The 23941-nt window shown below is 36.7% G+C and overlaps 1 protein-coding gene across 25 annotated transcripts in view; it reads left to right on the plus strand.

Moving 5' to 3' along the window:
* Window positions 1-23941, plus strand: part of LOC118266783 (rho GTPase-activating protein 23) — a 358039-nt gene that overhangs the window by 180785 nt on the left and 153313 nt on the right. For 2 of the 25 annotated variants that reach the window (XM_050703141.1, XM_050703142.1), the window contains exon 1: window positions 6060-6474. The exons of the other annotated variants lie outside the window; for them this stretch is intronic. In XM_050703141.1, coding sequence (XP_050559098.1) covers window positions 6448-6474 — 27 coding nt within the window. In that variant the 5' untranslated portion in view covers window positions 6060-6447. Of the gene's footprint in view, window positions 1-6059; window positions 6475-23941 lie in introns of those variants that run through there. 25 annotated transcript variants of the gene reach the window in all.

The raw sequence follows: 23941 nt of genomic DNA on the forward strand, positions 1-23941 counted from the left end.
ATCCAAGACACATCTATTATGATTTAGTAAAATCTAGGAATTGTTGTCGGGTTGTCGCTCAGTGGTTTAGAAATCAGAGCTTCGGACTGCTTAGCGAGTTACCGGGGCTCCGGCTTAAAAAGCAGAAGTAGGAACGGGGTGGTTTTTAGTCAGTAAGAGTCTTTCGCTTTGCCCAAAGTTAGAGAAGTCAATGGATGATTTTTCACTTCAAAAAAAGTGGTTTAGAAACAGAGTTTAAACGAGCTTTTGCTGGATTAGATAATTAAAATCTGAAATTGAACATTACTTAACTGAACTCCTGTGGCTAAAAGATACTATTACTTTAGCCATATCTTATAACGTATCGAAAAAAAGCAAAATATAACTTATAACAATAACGAAACAACTCAAAATTGCCTAAAAACAAAACGTGACCGTTTGATAATGATTCAGGTCGACATTATGACTGATTAAAACGACATTTGAATATTTATGAAGCCAGGAACAGGAGCCAAGGGCATCAGTAGTGACATGTCTAAACTTCTCTTCACTTGTCGTAAATACTTTAATGTAAGCAATGCTTTTTTTGCACGAAATCACTTATGGTAAATACGTTGCAAGAATTTTAAATTACTTGTAAGTTGCGACTAGTCGTTTGGCCTGACGTTGTCTAGGTTTTAAATTTTTTTTAGATACCTAGGATTATTTTTTTTACGTTGTCTCATATCGGGTTTTCTCCTGAATCGTGAGCGCATTAATAAACAAACAAGTTCAAACAGTTCGTGGATCACACAAAGAGTTGTTTCGCGGGAATCGAACCTGCTACACGTTAGCTGGTTGCCATTCTTTAAACATACTTACAGTATTGGAAGTAATAGGCTAATTATTGTTAACGATTTAAAAATAAGAACAATTCAATCTTACTAGGTAAGTAAACATTAATTTTCACACGAAAATTTGCAGCAGTTTTCGAGAAAACACCTGAACACATATACCATATACATATATTCTATATTCACCAAAACAAGACCATTCCTTGGAAGTAATTATTATAAACAAAAAAAAAGCATAAACACATAATATTTATATTAGATAAGTTCGGTAATTGAAAAACAACAGACAAAAAAGTCATGTGTAACTATTTACGTTCCGTTGCACGCAGAAGCGATACGTTTATTGACAGCTTAGCAAATGGAAAAACATTGTCCATTCATGCGTAAAGGATTGGATAAAATTAAATAATCAACTGGTTTATTGTTATTTCAATTGGGAAATTAATTTATTGATAAATACCACGGAAGTCTTAGGTTCATTCGATAACTATTCTTCGTATTTTTTAAATCTTTGCCCCACACTAGTATTTTCTCCTGCTTAACATACAATTTCACATGCACATGACACACCAGACCCAAAACAATAATTTGTGTATCACACAAAGAGTTGCTCCGTGCGGTAATCGAACCCGCTACACATTGCGCGGTAGGCGGTTGTCCAGCCGTCGCGTAAAACGTACAGTCGATTTTTTTAATTATAATATTATTATCTCATATGCAAAATTACTAGTCTATTTGAAGTTTTAATTGTCTATTTTACTATACTATTAAAAAAATATAGACATTAAAACTATCAATAAAAAGAAAATCGTTACTTAAATCCACAATACACAACGCTAACCTTCAAACATCATCCATATCCATATCAGAAGTAATTATCAAAGAAACTAAACATTAATATGGATCGAATTCTTTATTAACGCCTATACCATATAACATTTAAAAACCAACACTTAAATCCCATTGATATTTCCTGAATGCAAAAAATATCAACGTGGTTGAATCGTGAGTCGGTTTGGTCGTGCACCACGGCAGAGATTTAACACCGGCCGCCCGATATAAAGATAGGCACCGTTTAATTGGAGATCACGTTGCATTGAGCACTTTATATACCAAGCCACTTCCAGTACTGTTTCATTTCATTTGCTTTAACAATGCAATACTATATTAAGATTTGTTTGACGAATCTCGGTTCATCTATACTAATATTATAAAGCTGAAGAGTTTGTTTGTTTGAACGCGCTAATCTCCGGAACTACTGGTCCGAATTGAATAATTCCTTTTTTGTTGGATAGTGCATTTATCGAGGAAGGCTATAGGCTAAAACATCACGCTATGACCAATAGGGGCCGAGCAAAGCGGGTGAAACCGCGCGGAAGTAGCTAGTTAGTGATAAGGTGGACCATCTGATCAGAGTATCAATGGGTTAGTTTTGGTTTGGGCTCTAACCCTATCAAAGTTATGAAAGCCCTTACCTATTAACCCGTAGTATGCCGGGAGCGCATATACCGACAGACAAGGGGTTAAAGCCTCAACAAAAATTATGAATGAAAAGTACCTGCAATCATAATAACTTCGAATAAAAATAGACAATAGACCTAGCTCTCAAGCGAAAATAAAGGATAAAGGCAACCCTTAAGTTATCAGGTAAAAATTACAAATAAGTACTTGAAACAAACATTTTAGAAGTAGTCAAATGACTGACAGAAGTAGAAAAAACCCGCACAAGTCTGACAGGTAGCTTAAAAAACTCAGATGATTTGAAAAAACAAAAAGAGAACTTATTCGTATGAAACCGCAAGGTTAACAGTGCAACTTCCAAACTGGCTATGTTGATGCACTTATACATTCTTTCATCATCACCCTATAAGTGGCCACTGCTGACCAAGGTTTGACTAGAAGGTTTGAGCATTAATTACCATGCTTGCTCAATGATGGCTAAAAATTATTTAATGCTTCCAAATAAAACTAAGAGGGAACAGATGAACACAATATTCAAAACTAAAATTTTTGCTTTGCTATAGTCCAATAAAATGAGGCACTTGCTACAACCAACTTACATCACCCAACAACTAATCATAACACACAAGAATCCAGTCGAATAATCATCTGTAAGGTCACTGATGTAACAAACAGCTTCCGTGGTTCCCACAACGTAACCAGCAATGTAAATATCAATTAACAAACTGGAAATGTTCCGGTGTTGACTGCCGGCTACCTGCAGTCTGCACCAGGCTTAATTGATTGTATCAATGCATTTGATAGGTTTGGTTTCTGTTTGGGTGCTGTTTCTTCTATATGTTATGGTGATGTGAGAGCATTTTGATGGTGTTTTGTAGTTATGTTAGTGTTTTTACTTTAGTTGTTTACTTAGATGGTTTCGTAGTTAATATTTAAATGATCACACGTCACTCTCTTCTCACTCACTCATCAACTTTAAGACGGTTTCGGAATCGATGGTTTCATGATAAAAGATAGCACGATATTTAAGTAAAACTCAAAATTTTGTAGAGTTTCAGTCGTATACTGACGTATGTTTATTATGTCATTTTCTTTCTCTATCTCATATCTCTCCGAGGTCCACCTCATTCGTAGATGAGCGTCACATCATCTTCATAGATAAATTGTGTCGTAACATCCCTTTTATTTCCAATCATGACTTTAAAAAGAAAAGTAACTTTTTTTGCTTTGCATACAGAATTCACTCTCGCTATAAAACCAGCCAATCTTTTTATCTCAACAATTTTCACTGTATCAGCTTGCAACAAATTGCCCTGACCACTGTCAATGTTACAAACTCGAGTCCGAAAGTGAACAAATAAAATGGCGACGTCGTGGGCTTCTGACGATATTGCTTTCACACTTGGAGCCCTATTAACGTCATTGTAAACCACCTCTGCTGTGTTTATTGTGGAATATAACTTAAATTTACACTGTCACTTTCTCATTGTAAAATCTCCACACGAAGGCTATGCAATATCACCATTGGGTTAGATAAATGCCTGAACGTTGGTTACATGTTTGGAAGTGGTGATCTTGTTTTTGAATGCTAACAGTTTTATTAAAAAACTTATTTCTGTCTAGACTATTTGTCTCATGCTTACAACGCTAAGACTCCTCATATTCTTTTTTGAACACTAATACACCTGTCTTATAGTTAGTAACGAGTTTGAGATCTTTGACAATGCTGAATTCTAGACTTTGAATTTTATCTCGTGATAATTTTCGATTACAGTAGATTAACCAAAATTGGAAAATTACTTCGGTGAGTTAAATTGTTACTCTTTCGTTGTAGTTTTAAAGCTACTGGATATTTATTTTTATAGTAAAGCTGAGCTTGTAGTAAGAAAACAATTACGATAAAAAATCTGCATCGGTTGCCGCCTCTTTCTTACCATACAAATGATAAAACCCACATATTTTTTGCGCTACAGCAATCGAACACGTATTAAATAACAGTAACAGTCCATAAGCTTGGGCGGAGAGAAACTTGTTTATGCCTTTGTTAGTCGCAGGGTTCGATCCCCGTGTCGTGTCGTTGTCGGACGATGGTCGACGATAAATCGCAGCCAACACCTCCGATACTACAATGGGCCAAGAGAAAGTTAAGGAAATATCACAAGATCGAGACAAAAATCCGCGTAAATCTTGCAACTTTACCAACCACCTCATTACCTCCGCCGTATTGTTTTCTAAATGAAAACGTATTGTCATTGTAATCCGTTCTGACAGATATAAACTGCAACTTGGATAATCAAGGAAAACATAAATAGTCTTAATGGGTAGGCAGGCCTCCAAGTTACAAGCAAAACTGTCTTTAAGAAATAATTACATTGTGTCGTTCACACTCTTTACTTTCGAAACGGACGGGTTGTTTGTACTGGAAATAAATTCAGACATTTTATTTGTTGGTTTTGGCTCCTTTCAATATGCCCCTTATGGTGCGGGCGACAGATTGATACTCGCGGCACTACTTGTAATTTAACAAGATCACACAGAAAGTCGGGAAACTGTAACGAGACGGAATACTCCACGTCGCTCGGATTCCCTCCATTGGTCATGTCGTGACAACCGACCATGTGAAATAGCTCTCAGACCAGAACTACATCAATTAGCAACGCACCATCATTATTTTATCGTATTACACTTGATTAATAACGACAATCCACTGACCGGGTCTTCTAGATTCCTATATAATTGTATCAGCTTTCTTCCATCTGCATGGATTGCTATCGCTAATTTCAATCGTTTCAGCCAATTGAACATTCTTATCTTGTATATGGTATTAATTATTGCAAACGTACAAGTGGAGGAGGAAGTCATATTGATGAAATATGTGATAGCTCATACCTTACTGGCAACGTGATCTGATCAGCCATTGCAGAAACCGCACGTTCTAGTTTTTGTGGTAGTGTAAGTTTGGGGTTAGTAAATGTAGCTGGAATGATGTCGTTATGTGACCGACCGCAGCAATAAACACTCGCAGAATGATGGCTTTCATTAAATAATTAGGCCACGAGATCTGTCAACAAACCCAGTATTTGTGCGAAGACGTATTATCTTCTAAGCACCACAACGACACATAATAACCACTGTGGACGTCGTTATCTCACCACAAATCGTCCCCGGAGCCCTGAGTCGTCAATGCGACGATTATTTAAATAAGCCCCGGTGCATACAGTCGCACAGACACGGTACCGTTGGCTCTACGTGATCCTAGCGCCTAGCGGCACTATCGATGCCCATCATTATCTTCACATTAACTCGGCTTCAGGATGTGGCACACATTCGTACTTCAAAAGACAGTTCTATTTCGGTGTTTATAGTGTTAGCTTGACAACGTGCTCTCGAGAAAGCCAAACAATCCCAGGAATCCGCAGCGTTCATGCCGTACAAACAGTAACTACCTATATTCGCACAGTTGCAGTAAATGCGAAATATGCAGAATTACTTTATGGATCACCTCGTCGTCCACAAAAAATGTCTCCGAGATAATCTATGCTTGGTATTTCTCACGAGAATCTTCAACTTACTATTTACTCGTGTACAATAATTCTGGGTTCCGTAAAAGGTCTGAATAATTACGTCGTTTGCAGAAAAAGCGGTCGAATGCCATAGCTTGCACAGTGGTCTGATGCGCGATGCAATGTGAGGTTTTTGCCCGGGGTAAAAAATATTGGCAAAGCGAGCGGGGTGTAGGCCCGAGGGGTTGAGATGCGGCGTGGAATCGAGCCGAGCTGCCGGCCTGCGTCAGTGTCGCTGTGCGCCGTGCGTACAGCGGTCGTGGTAGAGGGGCGTTACGTGCCGCTCGCGGTCTACACTGTTATTCGCGGTTCGCCATCGAAAGCGCACGTGTCGCCGGCACCGAGCGCTGCATGTATTTACACAGTGTGCACCTGTGACCACGCAAATATTTGACGTGATGTGAAAGACCATTTTTGGTTCTACCTACTGGTGTTTTTTGAAACTCGACGTTGAAATTTGTGTTCGTTCAGACGTGCTTAGTTAGTGCCAAGTTCTGTACTGTGCGTTTGGTGTTATCGACGTTTCTAAGAGTTTTACAAACTCGTTGCATGTTTTGAAGTGTCCGAATACGAATTTCGGCGACAGCCAAGGCGTCAGCACCGCAAGTTGGATGAACGCCAGCATCTCCGGTGCTAAGGTGAGGGAAATTTTCAATTTGCAAATATGTTTAGGTATTACACGAACGTAGTCATATAATTAACGTTATCGGGGACAATACCAGCTTATCTAAAACGTTCCGGCTGTCGCGACTGAGTAACTCCGACCAATAATGTTTACAATTGAACTTCTTTATCGGAATTTTTGCGTGATACTTGTGTTCGTTTTAATAATAGCTAGTACTTTACCAGCTGGTGTTACAGTGTTGGTTACATGAGTGTCATCACGAAGTCATGTTTGAAATTAAATGTGACCGAACATAATTTTGTCCATATTGACCCCAGCTTGCTCGTGTCTATTGTTTAAAAGCAAAAAGTAATTACCAGATGTGCGGACGGCAATGAATTGTTTTGTTTGTCATCTACATCAGTCCTCATTCAGCACACTGTGCGCACACACATAAACCGTACAACAGCTGAACAGTATTATTATCACAAACGACCAACTACCTAACATTAATTAAACGAATGTAAGAAATATTTTACAAGCATTCTAATAAAATTTAAAAAATATCAGCAGACATTTTTTTTAGAAATTAGTCTTGCGAAATTACGATGAAATTTTCCACAGCAAAAATTATTCTTTATCTGTCAAGTTTTATATTTCATTATCATTGTCGTTATCGCGTACCTTGCCAAGGACATAATTATGGAGTGTACCCTTATCTACTGACGAGCTATTTGCTGAAACATGGAATGACGGTAATTTATGATTGCTGACGTAATGTTTGGTTATGTGCCAAAATATTTTCAAAATATTTATGACAGTCGCGTTATGCAAATGATTGTCCTGGAATTTGGTTAGCCATGTCACTAAGAAATTATCGTAGAGAAGTTAAATAAATATTTTTGATTAGAAATGGCAATAGAAATCGCATTTGTTTATATTCGTCTTGAAGTAGTCCGGAGTCAAACAATGAGCTCGATCGCCGATGTCCAATCGATAGCCGACGTCGATAAGTGTCCAGTCAGACAGCGCGCCGCGGACGTGCCGCTACAAAGAAGCCTTTGCCAGCCCGGTCACGTCTGACACACTAAAAGGACCTCCTTTACTCTATCACTCCACCTCGCTTACAAACGCTAGCCTAAAATATTTCACCCAAGTACCGGCACTATCGTAAACAGACACGCATTTCCTCTAGCTCAATGAGCGCGATCTTCAAGTGCCAGAACTGCTTCTGACTCAGGTACTTCAGAAGATTCGACCTCCCCGAAATAGATCGGTCCGTGTTCGTCTACCCCTGTTATTTTTTGTTTGCTAATCGTCACTCATTCAATTGCTCAGTTGGCCTTCCGCCAGGACACGGGCGCCAAGGCTCGGTCTACTTTAACGTGCATTTTGTTAGCGAAATGGTATCACGTCTTCGGTCGCGACCCGGTGCTATGTTTAGTAGGCGCCACTGACATTTTTTACGACAGTGAAAGCATGATTTGGCGACATTATTTGGTCCAGCAAATATTTTCAGAGCGTGGAACATCAATCTGCGAGTTGATTCGTGTGCTGTATTTCTTTTATTGGGATCTGTCGTTATGCAGCCGCGTTTGTTTGTTGCTAGTTACAAGCACTGAATTAGTTTTACGAGTACCTACTGGCCGCGGTTCTGACGTGTTTGCTCACATCAAAAGCGGAGCAACTCATTGTTACGTATTTATTATTAGTTCCCATGAACAGTTTACGTTACATTTGTGTATGTAGGTCCTCAGTTTTCGTAACCTTGGCTTATGTTTTGTAACCGTAATTGCTCACCAGATAATTCATTTTTGTTCGTTACCGATGATCATTAATCTTTCGCGGCTTTTGTTCTGCGTAAATCAATATTGACAGAATAGAAAAGGTGTAACAATGCGAGGAAGATTGCTGAACGAGGATCTGATCGATGTTATTAGGGCAGCGAGTGAGCAAACAATGTGCACGTCGGAACAATGATTAATTAATCATGTCATGTCACCAAAAAAGTGAACTGAATAGTTGCTTGAATGGAGTCTCACTGACCCATTCATTTTATAATCGAACTCGAAACTAATTAGTTACCGATTTGGTTTCACTTTCCGATCTTGGGTTCTATTGGTATTAAGTTAATCCGTGAACAACCTTGGATCCGATTTTGTTTAACCATCGAGAATATAGTTGACCGGAAAACTGCGCCAAATTAATCGTTGTTTTCAATTTCGTACACGTAATTGATTCGCACCCAACAGATCCATTTGTTTCGGCAAAAGATGTAAGATGTCCAAATATTGGTTAAGAGGTCGGTTATCGGTAAACTCCGTGTTACGGAGGACAGTTGTCAGTTGTCACGGTCGGCAAAAGTCTTAAGATCCGTGTGTCGCAGACAAATATATTTTATCTGCACTGTATTTAGTTTAAGTCGCGGTCGTTGAAAATTGTCGAACGCTCATAAAATCACTCGAAATATTCGCACGTAAATATCCGACTGAAATCACTCAACAACTTGAAAACAAACATGAGATCGTGTTCGAAGAGGGGCCTTATGAATAAATGCATGTACAATTTTATTGTTGCATTGACACCAATATGTCATACGTACGTAAAGCGAGTAGGAAAAAAGTGGTAATGCGATGAGGCTAGAAAATCGGAACATGATCCCTCATATATGGGCAAAGGGACAGGTTCTTAACGATTGTCGAAGTCATCGAATAACGGTCGGTTGTTGGTAAAAAAATGTTTCAGCGTTTCCCGCGTAATTGGCAGCTCTCATGCGGAATGTGGACTGACGAAGATGTGTCCCAAAAGGAAAGAGGGACAACCATAAAAGGCAGATCGGCTACTTGCATCAAAATAGAATTACAATTATCCCCAGCATTCAGAATAAGGAAAATATTTATTTAGCTGTAAAATTATTCTCGTGACAGTTTTTATCTTCGAATTTATTGCGGCAAGCGTAATGTAATTATCGGTTTCCGCAGCAGAAAATCTATTTCTAATGCAAATGTACAAGTGTCGCAATTTTATTAATACTCGCCAATGTATCAAATTGTCGCCTGATATTAATAGGATTATTCAATAATCAAGTTTAGCCTGTCAGTATAAAGGCTGGGTTATAAGCTGCACTTAAATGGCGTGTAAAGTTATCTAAATCATTGTAATTAGTGTCGGGGACTGTGCTCTTTTAAGGCTAACACTTGAGGCAGAGTGGTTTAACGGTACACTAATCATAACATTATCCCTATACTTTAGACCGCGCTGTAGCGTGTTGATCGCGGTATGTGTGTCAAACATATGCCACTAGATATTCTTGCTACAAAGTAAATTACGAATACATTAAAAACTGATAACTTCTACGAGAAAATTGTCAAGAATGCCACTCCTTGGGTGTAGTGGATTCATTCATCAATTTGTCATCGCCTTAAATGTGTTTAAAAATCCAGTACTATAACCTGGCCGTATAAGGATGGAAGAATCGACGCCTATTCGTAGGAATTCTGTTAACACCATAAAAACTTAAAACTTCTTGGTGTTTCAAACTTAATGTGGTGTCTTATCCATGGAATGTATGTCAAATGCATGCTGCTTCTAAGAAGAGCGCATTATCTTCACGACTCACCCTCATTTCTACATATAAAACGAAATTCTATGAAATAATGCTTTCGAGACTAATTTGATGCGTTTCTCTTCAACATTTTTGTTTCATACTAACTGAACAATGGATTAGAATATTAGACTAAACAAATGATGTGTGGTGGTCGCGCCGCTTCCTCTAATAACATCGATATTGGTTTATTTTAGTCATTAAATGATTCTTGGAAAGTGATAAACGGTTGTATATGTTTTCATCTTTAATTTAATAGCAGTAAGCACTAAAATCTAAGTCTATCAAACTAGAATAGATAGAGATCAATTTCACTTGCACATCTTCGTTGCTAGGTGTTTAAGTATCGTATCTTTCTATAGAAATAAATGCGATTTTATTTTAACTGGTTTGTCTAGTTAACTCTCTATTGGTACAAGCTTCTTAATGTTTTCTATTAATAAAATGTTTGTAATTAAAGTCCAGAATATCTCAGCTGATGGAATTTCTTAACCAATATAAAAATTAATGTGCCATAATTATGTCAATTTAAAATCACATTCTTTACTGAAATGGCTCTATAAACCGCTATACGTATGACACATTGATGCAATAATTTTCTATTCTCTCAAGAAATATGTAAGAAAACACGCGAGTGCAACAAACTAGAGTGGATCATCGAACTGCGCGTGAGTCGTTTGATTAGCGAAATAGCGACTCATGCGCAGCGCACGTAACATTAGTTTTATTGTCGCTGAGTGTATCGATCGCGTCATGTTGCCCCACGCACCGCACACTTTCGGATGCTTACATTGTTTATTTATACGTTTTATTATAGAAATTAATGGCGGATTCTTGTTTTATTTTTAATTTTATGTTATGTTGACATAGATTTTATGGAACAGTCATCTGTTTCTTATGACATGTCATAGATTTTTGCTAAAAATATTGGATTGGCAAGATTTTCTGCTAAGTTGTTATATCTATTTTTTAAAAAAAATGGGAAGTGGGGTAATTGGGCCTCCGGTAACCTCACTTACACAACGCAAGCGTTGTTTCACGTCGGTTTTCTGTGAGGCCGTGGTATCACTTCTGTCGAGCCGGTCCATTCGAGCCGAAGCATGGCTCTCCCACACAATGTAATGTAACTAACTAGTTGTAAAATCCGTTTTCCTAAAGAAGTGTTACACTAATGAATTTCTAATTAAATTCAAACATAACTTTGACTTGTTAGTTCTACCACTTGCCAGTGATTATAGTGTTTGGACGTAATGTGCTGCCATACTTGGAGTTAAACGGAGCATAGTAGATGTGCAGGCGCCACTCTCAGTGCCACTTACCCAGTTTTAAAAGTGTGAGACTTCTACCTTGATGTTAATATGGTAGCTCTATATTAATAATTGATTTTTGAAGAATATTGTTTAAATATTTTGTTGCAAGTAGCAAATTGGTTATAATTATGAGTCTGAGTGAGTAGTTGTTAGCAAAATTCGTGGAAAAGTATTTTTTTTAAGTTATTGATTTTCTATTACCATCTTGTAAGATTGTTTGTCGGTTTCATAATTCTTGTAACTGATCTCAATTAAGAATTCAATTCATAAAAATTAGATTGCAAAATTGATTTACTTAATCGATAACAATACGTTATTTATTCTTGCAAAATTACTCAATTGTTATTTAAAACAACGAGATCATATCTTATCTACAAAACAAATAATCTTTGTGTTGTTTGTTCGCCACGGCAAAGATAAACTAATAGATAAAAAAGTACACGTTTCCGGCGCAGGCGCGGTTTGATCTATTTGTATGATGTAATGCAGTATTGGGTTATTGAGTTCAAATAAGTTGAATAACTTCGGGCCATAGAACATAATATCAATAATCATTGTTTGTTTTTTAATCAACGTGAACATTGTGCATATGTCTGTCAAACTGTCATTTAGGTAATTGCAGCTAACTTCACTTCACATACGAAACTATAGTTGCTTTTTAATCAGAATTTAAAAAAGATATAATAGTTTTATTTTACCTTAATTAACATCGTTATGTACAAGTACAAAGCCATAACTGCACCTAAATAATAGCAATGAATTAAATATCTACTCCTAAAGCAATAAGAGCGATATTTGCCCATCAAATAATTGACAGATTCCAAAGCACGCTTACCCGTGTGAAAGTGCAAGTTTTATGTGATGTTCGTCTAATGCAACTTAACTTTTTTTTCATACATTTAATCTTGTTAGCGAGTCTCGCGAAATCGGGAATAAAAACTAGCTCAGGGCAGGTGACTGATCTTTTATGGCGTTGAAAAAAGCAGCTGGACATCCCATATTGGATGGGAAGCGAAAGGTGTCGCTAGATTAATGACCTGAGGGTTTTATGAGTGCTGCAGGGATAATTGGCATGTGTATAGCAATAAAATTATGCCAAATAATTATGATATTTTGCAGCGCACTTGTAATGCCATTGGTGTTTCGGGCGGCGGTAGGTAATTGCTTACCATCAGGTGATCCGTCTGCTCGTTTACCATAAAAATAATGTCAAATGATATTGAGACACTATTCTTATCTCTTCAGAATATCAATGAGGACCCGAAATAGACGTTTTTCATTAAATTCTGTTACAAAAAATCTAAATGGACATGGACTTTTTATCAGAATTCCATCTTTAGATCTTTAATCAAAACTCACTCTTTAGACTTAAGTCAAAATTGAAACGTCAATTAAATATGACAAGTAATTAATAAAAGTTTCCAAAACATTAATCCAGTTGGTTACTCGTGGGCCCAGTAGGGCTGTTGCCTGATCCGGAGCTGCGAACTACCTAGCGGGTTTACCGGGGATCCGGCTCGAAGGGCAGAAGTAGGAACGGGGTGGTTTTTAGTCAGTAAGAGTCTGACACTCCCTTTCGCAGTCATTAGATGATTTTCCCCCTTAAAATAAAAAGTTGCTAACTCATTTGTCATCATCATTATATCAGGACTCATCAGGTCTGTCCCTGGCCTTATCTTGAATTAATAACAGCAACTGCAGTTTGCACTACAACATTTTGGCATAAACACTATCTTCTAATTCTCACATAAGATTGGCAACGATTGAAATGTGGTTTGCAGTTGCTAACTGGCCTAGTTCATTCGGATTTGTATCTTATTTCTAGCATTATTTAAAGTACATTTTTCTTTGTTAAAGGTAAGGTAGGTAATGAGTTAGATTTATTGGTCTTTTTCATTATATATTTAGTAATAGAAAATTAACCTTAAGGTTACTAACTTAAGGTTAATTTAAGGTTAAACGTATGTTAGTCACATTCAGCTCTCGATCTTCGTAGACATAAAGACGTCTACTCATAAAGATACCTCAAAACTATTATAGATTAACTATCCTTAATCGATTTTAAACTTTATTGCAAAATATTTAATGTTGAAATTTATTTACCTGCTCTTAAATTGGCTAAAGTATAAACTAGTTAAAGTGGAAGCTTATTAGGCAAATTTTACGATTATTTGTGAAATGAATGTTGAAGTAGTTAATATAGACTTTAGTATAAAATTAACTTAACGTTCTTTATGAGAATCCATTAACCTATAGTAATTACAAATTACTTTGTATGTTTAGTGCATTATTTTATCATAATAATTTATAGTCTTGTTCACTATACACTGTGGCTTACTTCTTCAGAAGCCCCTTTTAAAAGCATTTTCGACCACACGACACTAACTTTCTACTCACAAAGTTAACACAAGAAATGACAGAGATCGAGTAAAAATTTAGCAGGAAACGCGATACCATTTATAAATTAATTAGCGACGAATTTATATAATACGTGTTTATTATATTTTCACTTACAAAACCACGTTCGCTTCCCGTATTGCTCTTGGCTTGAACAGAGAAATCTGTGAATTATTACACAGCATCCATTATTCATTAATTAAGGTACAATCGGGGCCATAACGGGCCATCCGAGGAAGCGTAGAATTGTAACCAGCCAGTACCTTCCAGCCATGGAGTAATTAATAACTGGAGTAATAACTCGTTTAGTAATCTGTGCCGACTGCTGGCTATCCGATTGGACGTTGGTCGACATTGGATTGGTAAAGCCAAGAAGTGCTATTTTCCTGTTGGGTCTTAGAGGTAAACGGTATTGTTTTTCTTTATTATCTTTATTGTCTGTTGTAAGTCTGTAATTGTAATTAATTACAACACTTTATTACTGTTCTGTTCTTATTTTCCTATTTCTATCGTGCAACTCAAGCAGAAGCATCCTTAGTCTCACGCTAACTTGAACATAATTTGAAACTTACTCCTTTTCGCTGCAACTTTATCAATCAAGCATCCTTCAAGCAATCAATTACTACTCCTTACTCACACCTCCATTTACTATCTACTCCATGTAACAAATACATCTAAGTGTAATGTATGTATCTTACACGGAGTGGTCACGATACGCAAACAGTTGCTCGTTACAACTTCGAAACATAGAAACTGCAAGCTATTGGTTGGGAACATTTCTCTCCGCTTGGAGAATTGATTTAGAAGGCACTGCTGACGGGAGAAACCGCGGTATGTAACTAATGTGTACAAGCAAATAAATATACAGTAGCGGTTATTATAGCTGTGTTATACGGAGCTTCTTGGTGGTTCTATCGATGGTCTTTCCAATAGTTGCATGTAAGGATTAAAATGTAAGAATTACATATTATAAGAAAAATAGTACGATAAGAATGCTGCAGGAGAAGCCAACAAGACAACATGGGTGTAACAAACCTGAATAGCAATAATAATAGAAGAAGAAATTGTAAGTTTCAAAGTCTATTAAAAATACAATAGCTAGGAACATAGGTAGATACTAAGAAACTGAAAGTAATGACGTTAGAGCTGGTCGCGCATCGCTGGATGCTCTTCCGCATAAATTTGAATTATTGTGAACCACTTACTGACCTATGAATGCAAATCCAAACATTTCCGACTTCACAAGTTATTTATGATACAGCTCTGCTATCTATAATTTCTATTTACAACTTTATGCAACAGAAAATAGATCTCAATTTGCGTCTGTGTATATTTGTCTGCAGATAGAGTTTGAGGAAAATTGTGCTATTTTTTTTTTTGCTGTTCTCTGTAATCAGAATTATAGTTTAGACGTTTTTGCTTATCGACTTATGTTTGCTAATCTGATAGTATTTTAATGTTAAACGTTTTACTTTCCATTTTCCTTAATGATTTCGCTCGTTTACCTAAAAAATCCCCAATGAGTGTCCATAAAAGTTTAGGAAATAAAATTTGGAAGCAGTATTTCTGAATGACATTATAAAATGACAAACAGCGAGTTCGCACAAAGGCACATATAGATTATATTATTAGTTCATATATCTAGTCGATATATTACATGTTATTATATTAAATTGTCCCACAAGATAAACCTCTTTTCATAATTCACTGTTAAACGTTTAGAGAATATATTAATGTAACATCACCACACAGACTTTTATAAACACTAAATCATATTCTGAACGATTTTTTTGACAGGGAACATATCACGGTAAAACTATTACTCGTACTACTTGAAGCAAAGCCAACTAACTATATTATAGTTGATTTGAAAAATAACTGGACACATCATCTTCGAAAAAAAAAAATAGATACCAATTATTTTCTCTGCAGACCAAATCTAGGGTTGGCCACGAGAACTTCAGTAGAAGAACCATTTAGGCAATTTTTTATTTGAATTAAATTCTCTCTTATTAATATTTCAGATCTTAACTTACTATCTTCATAACAAACTGTCTAAGCCTAACAGGAACCCATTAATCTAAATTACTATTTACATTAGATCATAAACTTGATAATTCTGTCATATACTCCAATGAAATCTGGGTCGTTTGGAGAATTACCGCCTCGCAACATGCCAACCCTATTTCAATGTCAAGTTCTTGGCCAAGTATCACGCAATGTCAGATTTTATCGGGTTTGACCTGACGTGTCATTACGAGAGTGGCAGCCATAATGTTCAGGAGCTTATCAATCATATGATCAATCTTTACACTTGGATTGATATGCAGAACATGCTGGTTCTATTTCTGTGCTGAGCACTTTCTCCCCGAAGAATGGTCAACGTTTTGGTCCAAAAAGTCCTGTTTTGAGGTCATGATCGCTGTTTTGTTTATCATTTGTTGTGGTTTGACTGTCTTGTGATTTTAAGTCTGTTTTCTTAGATGACAAGTTGTAGTTTAAGAATAGTATTTTTAGCAGTAAAGTGTTTGAATTTACGAGTGGTGTTGCAATAGTTTCACTGTAAACAACAGTTGTTCTAGCATAAATATCTATTGGAAACTTGAATGTTCCATAATTAATTTACTACTAAACTTGTAAACTGGTAGAAAGGTCAGAATACAAATACAAGCAATTTTACTACTGTTTGTAACCCTTCTCCAATTTACTGCTGCTTGTCACGCACCGGCTGACAGCTGTGAGGGTTTCGAACTTAACCTTTGTAGAATAACTAATTCTTTAACCTGCCATTGACCCAATGAACCCTCCAGCCAATCCACTTGCGCAATTGTCACTTGTTTAAGTCTGTCAAATATTTCCTCTCTCTCCTACCCATAGGAAGGAATAGGATAGAATGCTTTTACAAGTTTCTAGCACAATCGACCGAATGTCAAGGAGAACTGGCTCAGCGAAATTGCGAACAGTTAGGTTTTACTCTTAATCGTCCAGCTGATGCCTGCTAACGATGTTTTTATTGCTCTTCATTAAAATCTGTGGTTTGTCCGAAATATCCATCTTAATTATTATTCATCCTTAACGAGATGTTTTTATCATTCCACTTTTTTTCTATCTCTGCGCTCGAATTAACTAGATAATTGTTGCGTCCGACTAGGCTCGCGATATCTCTGATCTTCCGTCGCTAGCTATTCGGTATGTTCGCTATTTTTCTATCGCAGTCTCTCTCGATACTATCGGAATGTTGTCAACTATGCTCTGCTCACATTATCTCGCTATCGAGTACTCTATCGAGGTCTACAATCGCTCTCCACTTATTCAATTTCCATTGAATCACAGTCCCCAAGCCGTTGACATGCGGGCCACAAATTATACGGGACAGGACAGGCCCCTGTACGAATATACAAATTAGTTAACAACTATTCAAATGAATCGTAGATTTATTGGATGGAATGCTATTATTGAAGTTGGCTCTTATTTTGATAGATAACCGAGATGAAAGCTTTGATTTATAATGTTCGAAGTGGATCAATAGTGGTTAATTGATTCGTCTGTAGGCATCTTAGCAATCAAGACAAGAATTTCGAAATAAAGTTGTAAATTTTATTCTAGACCAATTATTTCTGTATCTAAATTAAAGCCTAAATGTAACCGCAAATCAAGTTAAACTTTGCAATGAACCTGTTGACTAAGTATGAGTTTCGAAACCCGCAAACTATAAAATTAAATTATGAATTTCCCGTACATCACTCTCGTATTAACTAGGTACATAAACATATCACAACTTTACTAATTCCACTTTATTAACGGTTCACCTTTATAGCTCCACTCAAAGGAAAATGACCTTTTTGTCCCTGGTTATAAGAAGTATCTTTAATGCGCCACACAACTTTCCACTCTAGTGCTTCCTTTGGGAACTGGTGACCCGTTTCGCTCATTAAGTGTGATGTTGCCTGCTTAGTAAGGCATAAAACTGCTATTCTTAGCGGCGGCCATGTTTGTTAGGCCTACACACAAAATTATAGCTTTACACGTAGACACCAAGGTTTTATAGAAGGTTCCAGTGGGGTCTGGGATCGATAGATGTACCCTTTCTGTGGTTAAGGTAACCCTTTTGATGCTCGAAAAGACGTAATCAGTTCGAAATAATTTAAAAGCGTCAGATGTTTTGACTGAATTGAAGATTACAACGGATGATGTATAAATTCACGTGAAACGACAAGTCAAAACCGAGAGGGAGACTTATCAAATCGAGAGGTATCATTGTCCGATGACTCAGCCAGTTACAGTTTGTTTTTGTTGCAAAATGCGTCTTATTATTTTTGTATGTGTGATAGTGTTTATTAATCATTTTTATCTGAGACTGGGTTTTTCTATTTTGACACTTAGGTACCCATTTTAATCCGAATCGAATCAGACTTTTTTCCTCTGCAGTCGTAGTTTTACTACTACTAAATACTGTTTGGCACTCATTTATTTTGTTTTATCTACGAAAATGAACTCATATCAAACAAATGTATTTCCAAAATTACTTGACGTTCATTCTCCTTAAAAAAGCATGTATAAAATAACTATGACAGGAAAACACAATTAACTTTAAATCAGTTAACTACAGTTTAGGCCTGATTGTCGTATGTTAACCCACAATGACTATGGGCAGAGTACAGTTAGCCCCGCGCATGCGCGACAGGATATAATGCGGTTGGAGTTAATTGCGGGCGGTGCGCACGCGACTCTTCCGTTGCAGCGTACAACTTTACACATGGCTGTATGCAAATTTATGTGGGACATTTTTGTATGCATAAATGTTTTTTCTTATTATTAGAACTTAAAACGGGATATTTACCATGTTTATTAGTTTTTGTGAGTTTCCGATATTTCGGCACTATTGTATCTGAATATCCTGTTTTAAGTTCTAATGATATTACTAGTGACTATGTCCGTTTAAAAACGTATGTTTTTACTCTACTTCAATTACTGTCTACATGCTATCTAAACAATATGGTGTTTATGAAAAATGGTTGACATAAGCGGAATCCAAAGTGCATTTTAATGATAATAATAATGAGAGAGCAAAAATAATTTTGCTTATACAAGTAAAAATGTACAATAGCCAATAAGAATGATTCCTCATTACTAGGTAAAATGCAGATCTAAAACTTATGCAGGTCTATCGACTGTTAAACATATTTTTGTCTGTTAAAAAGACCTTTTTTATCATCGATCCTATTGACATTTTATTGCACACCCAAAATAATAGTGCGAACTCCCTTTTAATGTCCGTTATTTCGGTTTTTATTATGCAAATACCAATCACCGGGACCCTCCTCTCATCACCCCTTTTGTAATTAAGTATTGCATGTGCTGCATCGATTCGACACTGATGAGACGCCATATTGGGCCCACATCGATGGAAATTGCATTTTACAAACGTACGTTAAAATCTACATACATTAGTGAACGATACAAACTATGTATGTAGTTCTTAACGGTAATTTGAAAAGTAAACATAATCATTTCTTAATTTAAACTTCATCATAAAACATTAAATCACCTTTTAAAATCAATAACTAACATTACAACGTTGTAACGTCAAAAGAATATACAGTCAGCTTCGATAGTAACAGAAATAGCTTTTTAAAATATAAAGGGGTTGTAGCTATTTCCCCTTCTAAATCATAGGCAATTTATTGGCCATTTTATTACAATAGTATACAAAATTTATAACGTGATAACTTACATATTTCATCCTGTTTATTAGCCTATGGGATTCTTTTTAAATCCGCATTCGTGTGTAGATTTCTATGCCAGATTACTTCTATGAAAGATTTGATTTATATAATCTATGGGATTTAGTAAAGCATATTTTGTCTATTATCTAGTTGTTGAGCTAACAATGGCGTCCGTTGGACAAATTGCGTGTTATTGTTGTTTCGACCACATTAAAGGGAGCAATGGGCAGTATCAAAATTGCCAGTAGGTACCTAATTTTATCTAGAACTTTCTATCTTTGGCGATGACGTCAAATCAAATGTTTATTTAAAAGTACGAAGCGGAAAACCGTGTTGTATTGTTTAGATACTAATCGGGTGTTTTAAGTTCATGATACGATATCAGTAATGTTTTATTGTGTAGTATCAGTCACTTACCTATAGCTCTTATTGGAGCAAGATTAGTGCATGACTATTGTCCTGTACATTACCTACATACACATTGTTTTGTAGACTATAACCTCTGTATATGCAACGTCACGCCTTTCATCCTCGAAGGGGTAGGCAGAGGTGCATATTACGGCACGTAACGTCATTGTACAATGTACACCTACATTTCACCATTTCTGTTATAAGTCCCATGTAATAGGGAGTGAGCCTATACTATAACTTCTGTCTTCGAAGAAAATGTAGGTTTGGACCATAAACGAAAACGAAAACCTCTCTGGGGAATACAAAAAAGATGTCGAGTCGCTAGTTTATACGAAGGAACAAACCTTACAAACCCGTATTCGCAAGACTTCCAAGAAATAATTGGGGTGTGCATCCTGCATACTTAATTTCCCGACATGACATTGTTGCTAGGGAAACGGGAGATTGCGAGGGCTCCCTCCGGAGGGCCGGAGGGTCGGAGGACGCGTGCCAGTCACGTGCAGATATGTGGAGCGTGCATCCGATGGCACAAAGCCGCCGCAGCATGATGTGTTTATTAAAGAAAGAGAGAAAATGCAATTTTCAGCTCTATTACTTAAATGAGTAGTTTGAACTTGTGTTATCAGTCACTTTACTGTACTTCTATGATAAAGGGAAGTTGAAACTATTAAATAGACGTTGTTTAGTAGGTAAAAGTTCTAAGCCTTTTGGAAAGTCCAAAACACAAAGACTAATTGGAATTAATTATGTTTCCGCGAAGTTATCTAATCAAACAGCTAGTAATTTCGCCGGCAAAGACATAACTGTAGTTATTATGGCAATTTTAGAACTTTTTGTTTTATACATATAATTACCTATTGTTAACTAGACTTATTACGATTGCGAAATAATCCTAGAATTTGAAAAGCAAGTTATACAACAGTTTGGACTAAACGGTGAAGAAACAGTGAAATTCAAAATGGATGACGTAAACGTCATTGGTGGACCGATGATTAATTTCATCACTATATTGTTGGGAGTCGTAAAGCGGAACGCACACTCTTGCCGTGTAGAGCATTGTTTAAAAAAATAAAATGGAAAAAAAATGTCTGCCAAAATCGTGTACAATAAAGCGTGCGCAACCATTGTTCGCTTTGTTCGACCGTAAGGGCTCGCTCCCTCAGTTTACACCCTTTTCGCCCAGCGATATGTTATTATCTTGGATCATTCTCACGGGATTCGCTTATGGATCATTTCAGCTTCTGGACATTAGTTTTGGTTGTTAAGTCCGACATTTGCGATATTTTAGGGTGAATAAGCTCTGTTTCTAATGTGTGACGTATATGGGATTGTGTCTCTGGACCGTAATAAATCGATATCTTTTATTAGTTAGTATGTGGATAGAAATCGTCGATAGTGAATGTATCCACAGAAACAGCAGTTCTTGCAAAAGTACTTGTTGAAAGATGTTCGATGAGTTTTTGTTAGTTCTAGGATTATTGTCTAGCTTTAAATAATTCATAAATATTTTTTAAGCAAGCTCAAAAACAAGACTATGTTTACCAACTAATCTTTAGCAGTAGACAACCACGTAATAATACTGAACAACGTACAGCAAAACTTTCATCTAATCCTAGAGAAAATAATTTAAACCTTAATCCTTTAGTTTAAAAACGCATTATTATTTGTATTAAACCTGTCATTTGTATCTCTGATCATTTATCTTATTTGTTAAAAAAAAACGTATTCACCACCGCCGTCGGATAATCGCCAAACGATGACTGTGACACATGCAGCGGATTAAATGTTGTCAACCCCTGGGACTCTTTAAACTTTGCGAAACCTCTGACCTTCTCTAGTTTTTTCCTAGGGTGCATCTTTTACTATTTACCCCTGTAGTGTGCTTGACAAGAGTGGTTTTTTTTTTCGCTTTTATTTTCAAAGTATCGATTCTCCCTGCCTTGCATGGATGCTGTTCCCTAACATTCGACGTAAAATCATTTTTTGTTCAACAAAGCAATATGAAATATATATTTTCTTCAAATTTTCGGGTCTAAAACACATACAATTTTTATAATATTTGGAGATACATAAAAGAACACTGATTTATTACGATTCTTAAATCAAAATTCATCCAAGAGCCAACTTTTAATGACACAATTTACATATCTACAGCATTAGTCCTCCTGACGACAGTCTATGAATGTTTCATAAGACTGTTGAGACAGTACTCCGCTCTCGTGCCCCCCAAGCCACAGGGGACACACTTGGGCGCACACCCTCCTGCAAATGTTATCCACTGGTGGAATGTCTCCCCCCTTCCAAAACCATGGCCACCTTCCGAAACAAGTAGGGTACAGAAAACCAACTGAATGAGGAATGTAGAGACGTAGCCAAAGCAAATTATTAAATAGAGACACATAATTAAATAACAGAAGAATCTTAAAAAAATGGTTCAACTTTTCGTCTGTGGATATATGAGACACAATAGAATGTCTCATAAGTAGATCTATACTTCATACTACGGGTTAAATGAAGGAAAAAAAAATAAATATCAATAAATCGTAATCAATTTGTAGAATACTTGCCTAATTATTAATCACACTTCAAGTTCTAAATGTAGCAATACTAGAAAAAAAAATGTATCAACTCAATTGATTAAAAAGTTAAAAACAATTTCAAGGCACGTACGCTTATATTTGACATGTCTGCATGATACTTCTGCGTTCACATTACGTGTGTGATCACGATCCGTGACTACACATGTCCGTACATCACCTGTTGTCTTTGTTCCCACGGAATACAGTATTTAAATTGTACTGTGCATCCCCCATAATTTTACTACTGTCACACAACTGCCATATTTTAAAGGGAAAGTTATATTTAAGTCAGCAAAGTAATAGATGGTTGAATCTTACAAGGGATCCTGTACAAATATTTATATTGTTGTCTGTTTTTGTAGTCATATATCACGATTGCATGTCAATGACGTCCGGAGATTTTTTTCTTTGGGTTTTAAGTTCTCTGGATCATTTAATTGTTGATGAACAATCGTTGGACGACGTGACTAAGATTGCAATTCTGCAAATAACAGTCCCTGCACAGTTACATCATTGCCAGGGTCTCATCATTCACAGCCATTAACCACGTCACCGGCGAATCCATCGCGAAGATCACGACCGTCCACCATTCCCATGACGCCAATTATTATCATTCCCACGACCGAATCAACTTCTGATTCAACTATTATCTCAGATCTTGTAAATGTTGCTGCCTGATTTATCTCAGCAATAATGTTCTTTTAAGGTTTGCCTGATTGAATTTATAGCTTAATCGCCGATATTGAAAAGTTGCCAGCAACTGTTGTAAATTAAACATTGCGTTATCCATATTACGATAACACGAATCAATCAAATTCGAGCTCATAATATTTACTTTTCTTTTTATGTTCGCCTGGTCTTAATGGGCGCCCTTGTTTAGGTGATAATGGGCCTAATTTGTGTTAAAACGCTTCCGAGAGATTAAACTGGGCTTGCTTATAACCTAGCAATTCGTTTAATAATATTTTCTTACAAAAATCAATGAAAATGTTTACGCAACATTAACCCACGCAGAATACATTATCTATTATACAGAAGGGGATTCCTTTCTGGCGTCAGGTCAGTTTACTTTAGTATGACCTTCGCAACCTGCCAATTGTTCTCTTAGTACTCAAACCCGATGCTACGAGCGCCGAAAATTATACACACTCTGGTAATAAATTCGCCAGGAGCATGATTTCTGTTTCTCATCGGGATATCGTTTACGTCAAACTAGACAAGTTTATATAATCCCGGTTTAAGTGATATTGAACATTGTTTGAGCGACTAAAGGGGCCATAGCGACTGCAGTGTAGTGCAATTTGTAATAATCTTCTTGCGATCCCTGGCGAGTGCTGCCTTGACCTAAAATCGTGCGCAAACGCTGCTCGAGGCATACGCGTGCGCGCAGTGTCAGAGGTCCACCGAGTGTGCATGTTGTATGACGTGTATCTCATGAAGATGAATGATCGGTAAAAGTTTTACTTGATAAGTA

Source organism: Spodoptera frugiperda, chromosome 23 (assembly GCF_023101765.2).
Source record: "Spodoptera frugiperda isolate SF20-4 chromosome 23, AGI-APGP_CSIRO_Sfru_2.0, whole genome shotgun sequence".
In the NCBI taxonomy this organism is placed as follows: domain Eukaryota; kingdom Metazoa; phylum Arthropoda; class Insecta; order Lepidoptera; family Noctuidae; genus Spodoptera; species Spodoptera frugiperda.